Here is a 7,857-nt window from a genome sequence, read left to right as displayed (position 1 = left end):
GAGGCAGGAGACTCGCTTGATCCCAGGAGTTGGAGGTTGCTGTGAGCTGTGATGCCACAGCACTCTACCCAGGGGGATGGCTTGAGGCTCTGTCTCAGAAAAAAAAAACAAAAAAAACCAAAGAATTCTTCCCATTTTACAAGTGAGGAAATTTAGGCTTAGAGAACAATCCCAGCTCACTTAGTAAACAGTAGTGTTAAAATTCAAATGACTACAAGCCTGCTCAACACATTCCTCCCACAGCATTTCTGTTGCCTTGGCTGAAGCCATTTAACTTCCCACTCAGAATATTACCAGGTTTTTCATACCTGTGATGTTGTCATAATTCCGGAAAGTCTTTTCTACGTGGTCCCATTCAAGGAAAATGCATTTTCCAGTAAAAGGCTGGGCGATGACTACATACTCATCGTTCAGATAAGAAAAAGTGTCTATGGACAGAGATTGATAAGGCAGGTCTTGAGACTTTGCAAATTCTGCAAAAATAGGAAATGATGATATATAACTGTGAGCTAATACTGCTTTCCTTGGCTAGATCTCAAATACCCATAAGAAATACATTTGTTTTAGAGAAACAGTACAATTGCCATTCTACTTTTCTTTTAAACACATGAAATTTTTAATAGTTCATAATTTTTTTTAAAAAATTAATTGTTCAGCTTTTTTAAAGACATAAAAATATCAGTTCCTGCATATATACGTAGCCCTTACTTTAATTTTGTGAGGTGGAAGGATTTTTAATATATTACCTGTAATGATACAGTCAAAGTCCTTGGAAGAGAGACTATTGATTTTGCGCTTCTTGTATTCTGGAGGGCCTTCGCAGTAGATGTCTTCAACAGTTGCATTGGTGTGACTAAGCCATTCTACCAGCCATTTGAGTTTACAGTCGCAATTAAAGGAATTCCCCCTCAGATCCCTGGAAGACAAATTTCAGCTGCTTTTGCTGTACGAGGACCCAACTTAAACAGGTGTTGACTTCTATATCTGCAATTAACATGAGCAAAATGACCTTACCTGGCTTTACATTGTATCCCATAATCTGCTTTGAACCTGACTGACCATTCAGTTTGGGGTCAGAGAGTTACTATAGTGCACCCTTGAAGGCCACCCCAGGCAATGGAGCCTCATAACTTACTCCCTCTTGGATTCCAAGGTGACTTATTCTAAAACTGTGCTGTCAATAGAAATAGTACGTGAGCCACATATATAATTTAAAATTTTCTATAGCCACTTTTTAAAAAGTAAAAAGAAACAGGTCTAATTAATTTTAACAATGTATTTTATTCAATCCAATACATACAAAAATCATTTTGATGTGTCATAAACATAAGCGTTATTGAAATGTTTTACATTCTTTTTTTACACCAAGTCTTTGAAGTCCAGTGTGTAGTTTATACTTAACAATATATCTCAATTCAGATGTTAAGTTTTTATCAGAAATACGTGATCTGAATTTAGATTTCGTAAAATTTAGAGTTGAAAGAAATAAGATTTGTGCACTTAAGTTGTTCCGCACATATTTAAAAGTTTTCCAATAATTGAATGGAGAACTAGCTTTGGAAGTTAAATTTAAATTTAAAAAATTAAGTAGAATTTAAAATTCCGTTTCCCAGTGGCACTAGGACCACATTTCAAGTGCTCAGTGAGCACAAGTGTCTTGTGGCTACTGTGATGGACAGCACAGGGCTAAAGGAGAGAAGGTAGTGATGACAGTAAGATATTTCATTAAACAGAGTGAGCTATTTGCTTTTCTTCTTCCTCAGAGCGTAAGTAATCCTGATCCTCTTCCATGGTCTACAAATTCGGTTTTAAATGAAAATGACCTTGACACAGCAGAGTTAACACAGACATACAAAGGCTCGTGCTTGTAATACATTATACAGCAGACACAGTTTAAATGCCCACATATGACCCCAACTCACCAAGTTCTCTGTTTATTTGCATTGCTTCTGTTCAGGAATTCCATCTCCTTTCCTGGTCACACAGAATTCCTAAGATAGGTGCTGCCTTCTCTTCGCATAGCACATAAATAACTTTTAAATACCCAAACATTTAAAAATGTTTTTTAGGAGATACTTTCAAGAAAGCCAAGAAATCCACTAAAAGGCAAGTTGGCAGGAATCCTTGTATTTCGAAGATAATTCTTGATTTGGGCACATCAGAGTAGGCCCCAAAGGCCAAACACATCACGGGATTCCCTAGAGATTGAGCCAATTTCTGACTTTCGTTTTGTTTTGTTTACTGGTGGAGCGTACAGACTGACACAAGAACAGGAACAAGTACCTCCCGTAAGCTACATCCCCAGATGCCATGGAGCATCATCTAATTTCCCAGACGTTTCCAGAACGGAGCTCACCTCCCAAGAGGCTCTGACCCAGAATGATGAGCAGCAAATTTGGGGGGCTACTGCAAACCAGAGCAGATAACTGCGGCCTGTCCAGGACTGCATTGAAAGTGGCCTGATTTGGGCACTCTCTTGGAAATAGATGATCATTCAGGAATTGGGGCAATAGGCATGGAGGAGGGGCTGGAGGAATACTGCCAGGAACAAAGAAAGTTTTTCGCTAGCTTACTGATTTGAAGTTAAATACTGGGCTTAGGGGGAAAATTATCTGGCTCAGACTTTTTGTTATTAGGGAAAAATTGTTTTGCATATATATCCTAAGCAAAGTACCTGAGTAACAATAATAATAAAACTTTTGTTTCCATGTACCCTTTCTTTGTCCCTATATTCTATCTTATGACATTTAAATACCTTTCTAATGCTCTGGAAGGCATTTAATGAAGCTAAATTGATTTTGAAAGAGTTAGGCATATATTACTTGCTTTGCTTACAGCAAAATATACAAATTCCTTACAAAGATCTTTCACTCTGAGGCTTAAAAGTCAAAGTTTGAAAGCTCTTTTGTTTGAAAAAGGGTCAAAAGTAATTAAGTTCATTCCCTTCCTGGGGCTTAAGCCAAATTCCTGGGGATTAAGCCTAGAGCTGTTGTTCAGTTTAATGCGAGAGAAGGCAAACTTTCCCTCTTCCCCCGTTTCCTGCCCCATTTCTCTGTTGACTGACCAACCCAAGGGTATAAACTTTCATCTCTTCTCTGTCAGTTTCCCAGACTCCTTTATGTTATTCCTTTGTAGCCCCATTTCCTGGACCTTATGAGAAAAAAAGGATATTGAAATTTCTATGTGGGTCTCTTCCTCCCACCCCCTCAAAGTTCCTGATCATCACTCCTTGCCACACAGACATACGTTTTGTCAAAGGAATGCCTGGGTACTATACATTCAGAATTTCCAGTGGCAAATACCATAAAAAGATTGAAATGTTAGTCCCTGTGAATTTAAATTATAGGCCAATGTAAAATTAAAATTTTAAAGTTCTAATTTAATTTAGAAGCCAATTAAAAGTTCTAATCATCAATGCCAGGCTTCCTTATTAATTACTGCAAATCAATGAATTGTTCAGTGATTTCTTAGGTCCTCTTACACATTTGTTAAAGAATCCAGGCCTTTGAAAATATCTTTTGGGAGTGTCTGGAGATTGTTGTTTGCGAGGCTCCTGGAAAAAAAAAGAAAGTGATTTAAACTATAGTGATAAATTAAATCAATGCATTGACTGTAATGCTTGGTTACAAGTCCCTCTTGTCAGGGACTACTACTCATTTCTACTAAATTACTTACAGTACTTTCTTTTTTTTTTTTCTCTTCTGAGATACTCCTCCTATTGTATTTTCAGTTCTGACCCAGTTGCTTCAACGCTCACTCAGTATTTGTGTAACACTTTATGTTGGTTAAAAACAATGACAACAAACCAGCAACAAAATGGTACCTGAGCATTAACCTTTCTATTTAGAACAGAAGGTGAAGTGTAGGGGACGTCTCTTGCACAGTGACTAAACTGGTGATGGTGTCCCTGCATCCATCTCCAAGGCCTCCTCCTCACTGGCTCCTTCTCCCTTGTAAAACCACCCTTTATAAAATTAATAAAAGGCTACAAGGTAGGAACTGTGGGAGAGAAAATATACATATATGGCCAGCCCTTGTTCTCTAGCTTGCTTTCGCATAATTTCTTTTTTTCTTTTTGAGACAGAGCCTCAAGCTGTCCCCCTGGGTAGAGTGCTGTGGCATCATAGCTCACAGCAACCTCCAACTCCTGGGCTCAAGCAAGTCTCCTGCCTCAGCCTCCCAAGTAGCTGGGACCACAGGCACCTGCCACAATGCCTGGCTATTTTTTGGTTGCAGCCGTCATTGTTGTTTAGAGGGCCCGGGCTGGATTCGAACCCGCCACCTTAGGTGTATGTGGCTGGCGCCTTAGCCACTTGAGCCACAGGCGCCAAGCCCCATAATTTCTTACTACTCTGGAATCATATAGCTGATGGTCATAACAATTCTTAGCCTTCTTCATGGCTCTGATACATTAACATCACCCTTGTGAAAACTAAGGCTAGTCTTTGTGATATCTTTCAGCTCTTGCATCCTGGTGGAAGAGATGACCCACCCAAACCAGTGGCTCATCTGGAAGAACTGACTCAACTGGTCTGTGATCGTCACCCAGGAAGTGACTTAGCAAAGAAGATAATTTCTACACCACTGTGTTTCTGCCCCGCCCCCCCCCCCACACACACACACACAACCAATTACCAGATTCAACTGCTTAGCCCTTTGGCCTGCCAAACTATTTTTAAAAGCCCTTTCTCCCAAATTCTCAGGGAGATGGATTTGAGAATTTCCTCCCATCTCCATGCATGGCACCTGCGCTACGAAATCTCTGTGGTCAGTTCTGCTGTCTCAGTGTATTGTCTTGCTTTTGACAGTGGGCAATGACCCTTTGGCCTGTGACACTCACTCCTCCTCGCTTGCTCCAGAGGGCAGCTAAACCTCCAACCCACAGCACCAATGGCTCTATCCCTTTGCCAGCACGTCCTTTCTTCATTCCAAAGCCCATGCCCTCTTTTCTATGTTTTCCCTTTTAACTCCATTCATTCCATCTCAGAAAAAGCTTCCTCACAAACATCCACTCATCTATCCTCTTTCATCATTTCCCTTTCTCCCAGCCTTGTCATCAAAGGAATTGTCTTCTCTTACCCTTTCGATTTGTTCTTCCACAAATCACTAGGATTCTAATCAAGGTTAGTGAGTAAGAAATAGTTCCAATAGTGTCAAGGAAAGAGAAATGTGTACACACTACAGAAATGCAGACATATGGAGAGCTGCTGCAGGGGGTCAGGGAAGGGCACGTGTATTGTAATTTTCTATTTTTAACCAGCACCACATGCACACATGTTGCATATTGTTCTTAGGAGTGTTATTGTTTTCACAACAAAAATAGAAAACAAAAACTCAAACTAAAAAGTCCATACTGTTGGCCTCCAAAGCCCTTGAAAATTCTCTCAACCTCCTTATAAAACACTCCCACGGGTCTTCCATGTCTTCCGCTTCCACTAAGTCAACAAGAGATTTCTCAAGTGCAAACAGTCAAGACTTTTAGAACCTATTTTTAAGTTAGTGATGTTCTTTTTCCAAGTTTTAGAAATTACTACTGGATTAAAAAAAACTGGTTTCAATGAAACTTGGAATGTAAAAATGGGAGCTGAATCAGAAAGTTCCATTCTCAATGACAGTCCGTTTTGTGACAAAGGCTCAGTTTGAATCCTGACTCCACCCTTCACTGGCTGTGAGACAGGGGCTATGTATCTTTTCCAAAACTCAGTTATTTCATGTTTTGAAATCACTTGTCTCCTAAGATTATCTTATCTCCTAAGATTATTGGAAAAGGAAAATGAGATAACCAAGGACGGTGTCTGGCATCTGGAATAGTCTCCATAAAGAGCAGGGTGGGGCTGGGAAGGAGGGGAAGGCTTCTGTGCATCATCGTCCCAGAAACAACACCCAGGACACTGACCATAACAAAGGAACAGCTCTGGCTGTCTTACATCAGTAGCATCAGTAAAGTGCCACTAAAGACGACTATTTAAGAGAATCCCTCCATCATTCATCTGACTAACCGGGGTTTCAATGAAGTTCTGTGTTTCAGTTTATTTGCTGGCACAAGGTGTCTTAAAGTTATCATGCTAATGTTTCCTAAATGGATGTCCTTCCCTCAGAAACTGACACAAACTGCGCTGGCTATAGGACATAAATCGGGAGGAGACTGGGACACAGTGAGCATGAAATGATTCAACAGTCAAATCCTGATTTATGGCTGCCAGTGGGTTACACAGGAAGAGGCAACATGCCTGTGTACTGTCCAACAGGGACTCATTCAAACCTGCCCACGGGAGTAGAGCTCTAGGCTGCAGGTACCCAAGATACAGGCCAGCTGCAGAGGCAGATGGCAGAAGAGTCAGAGATACAGACTCAGAGCTACGGGGCTTCTGGAACAGCGAGATGGTATTTTTGCATGATGAGATGGGAGGCAGGCTGGCCTGATGGGCTTGGGACTGAGGCATTTGGCCTCCTGAGGACTTCATGTGATGAGGAGCCTCTCCTTGTGGGACAAAGAAGGTGGGGACCCAAAGCAGCATGAGATCTGGGGGGACAAATGGCAGGTGGATCTACTGTACCCAATGACCCCCTTTGCTGCTCCACTACCCAAAACTCAATGAAGAACTGCCTCCCAATGGATTGCTTTTAAAGGAGACAGGATCGAGCTTCATGTCTAGGTTTGGAGGGTGGGGGACATCAAGGCTGCCTGGACTCATAAGATAAACAGAATCAAGAAGAAATAAGACTTGGAAATGAGAGCGAGGCTTCCAGACACCCAAGGTTGCTTTATATGTCAGGGCTCTGTTACAGTTTTTGCAGAATAATTCCCAGGCTCTGTCAGGGTTGCTTTCCCAAAGTCATTCTCTGCCCAAGTCCCCCTGCCTACTCATAGTGCAGCACTGTCTCTACAAAAAGTAGAAAAACTTAGCTTGGTTTAGTGGTGTGCTGGGAGCTGAAGTTCAGGAAAACTTCCCCAGGTCTCTGGGAGGCCCTGTGACATCAGGGTACATTGGGATAAAAAGAAAGCAGACAGAGGGACTCGGGCAGAGAATGAGTTTGGGAAAGCAAGCCTGACAGAGCCTGGGAATTATTCTGCAAAAACTGTAACAGGGCCCTGACATAGACAGCAACCTTGGTGTTCAGGCTGACTGTGCAGGGTGAAGGGTGCGTCAGACACACGGGAGAGGATCACCAGACCCTGCAGAGGTAAGACGAGAAATCAGAAATGGCTCTGCACGGAAGGAATCACATCTTGGCTGTGGCTAGTTAAGAGTTCCTACCAGAAAACAAATCAGTAAAATAAAATAAATCAATTTAAAAAAAGAGTTTTTACCAGTTCCCAATGAAGAGAAATGGGAAATATTAGCAGCCTTGTGCACACGTGGGAAAACAGATTTGATCTGCCATTCACTAGCACAGCAATCCCTTCTTAATGGACATGTACGTTGTTTCTAATTCTTTGCTGTGACAGAGAATGGCAGATCAAATATATTCCCCCAGGTGTGCACAAGGGAACATGTGAAACGTACTAAATGTAGAATATAAATGTCTTAACACAATGACCAAGAAAATGCCATGAAGGCTATGATAACCAGTTTGATGAAAATATTTCAAATTGTATATAAAACCAGCACATTGGACCCCGTGACTGCATTAATGTACACAGTGCTGATTTAATTAAAAAAAAATAATAAGGGATTGTGTAAATGACGGTTTGCACTTCACATGGAATATGTGGTAGGAGAATTTTAAAATGAGGTAGGTCTCTATGATTTAACATGAAGTGATGCCTAAGTGTAGAGGGTAATCCTACAGGAGAAAGACAGATTGATTCTACTGGTGCATATAAAAAGCTCTATAAAAAGATTAAAGAGGCTC

General features: G+C 41.1%; 2 protein-coding genes and 1 long non-coding RNA gene across 4 annotated transcripts in view; 1 reads left to right on the top strand and 2 right to left on the bottom strand.

Annotated features, from left to right (window-relative positions):
* The window catches only part of LOC105886341 (leucine-rich glioma-inactivated protein 1), a 7,245-nt gene extending 5,259 nt beyond the window's left edge, over positions 1 to 1,986 (bottom strand). The window contains exons 1-3 of the mRNA XM_012801445.1: positions 1,923 to 1,986; positions 747 to 916; positions 309 to 473 (exon numbers count right to left, since the gene is read on the bottom strand). Coding sequence (XP_012656899.1) covers positions 309 to 473; positions 747 to 916; positions 1,923 to 1,966 — 379 coding nt within the window. The 5' untranslated portion in view covers positions 1,967 to 1,986. The remainder of the gene's footprint in view (positions 1 to 308; positions 474 to 746; positions 917 to 1,922) is intronic.
* Positions 1 to 4,680, top strand: part of LOC111723126 — a 26,829-nt gene extending 22,149 nt beyond the window's left edge. For both annotated transcript variants that reach the window (XR_002771735.1, XR_002771734.1), the window contains one exon: positions 4,462 to 4,680. This is a non-coding gene — a long non-coding RNA (uncharacterized LOC111723126). The remainder of the gene's footprint in view (positions 1 to 4,461) is intronic.
* The window catches only part of LOC100946576 (leucine-rich glioma-inactivated protein 1), a 41,363-nt gene that overhangs the window by 5,259 nt on the left and 28,247 nt on the right, over positions 1 to 7,857 (bottom strand). The window contains exons 5-6 of the mRNA XM_012801446.2: positions 747 to 3,553; positions 309 to 473 (exon numbers count right to left, since the gene is read on the bottom strand). Of these exons, the coding sequence (XP_012656900.1) occupies positions 3,478 to 3,553 (76 nt within the window). The 3' untranslated portion in view covers positions 309 to 473; positions 747 to 3,477. The remainder of the gene's footprint in view (positions 1 to 308; positions 474 to 746; positions 3,554 to 7,857) is intronic.

This window comes from Otolemur garnettii, unplaced genomic scaffold (genome assembly GCF_000181295.1).
Source record: "Otolemur garnettii isolate 467f Iridium unplaced genomic scaffold, OtoGar3 scaffold00008, whole genome shotgun sequence".
Taxonomy (NCBI): domain Eukaryota; kingdom Metazoa; phylum Chordata; class Mammalia; order Primates; family Galagidae; genus Otolemur; species Otolemur garnettii.
The sequence above is the reverse complement of the archived record's forward strand: the minus strand, read 5'-3'. Positions and strand labels throughout refer to the sequence as shown.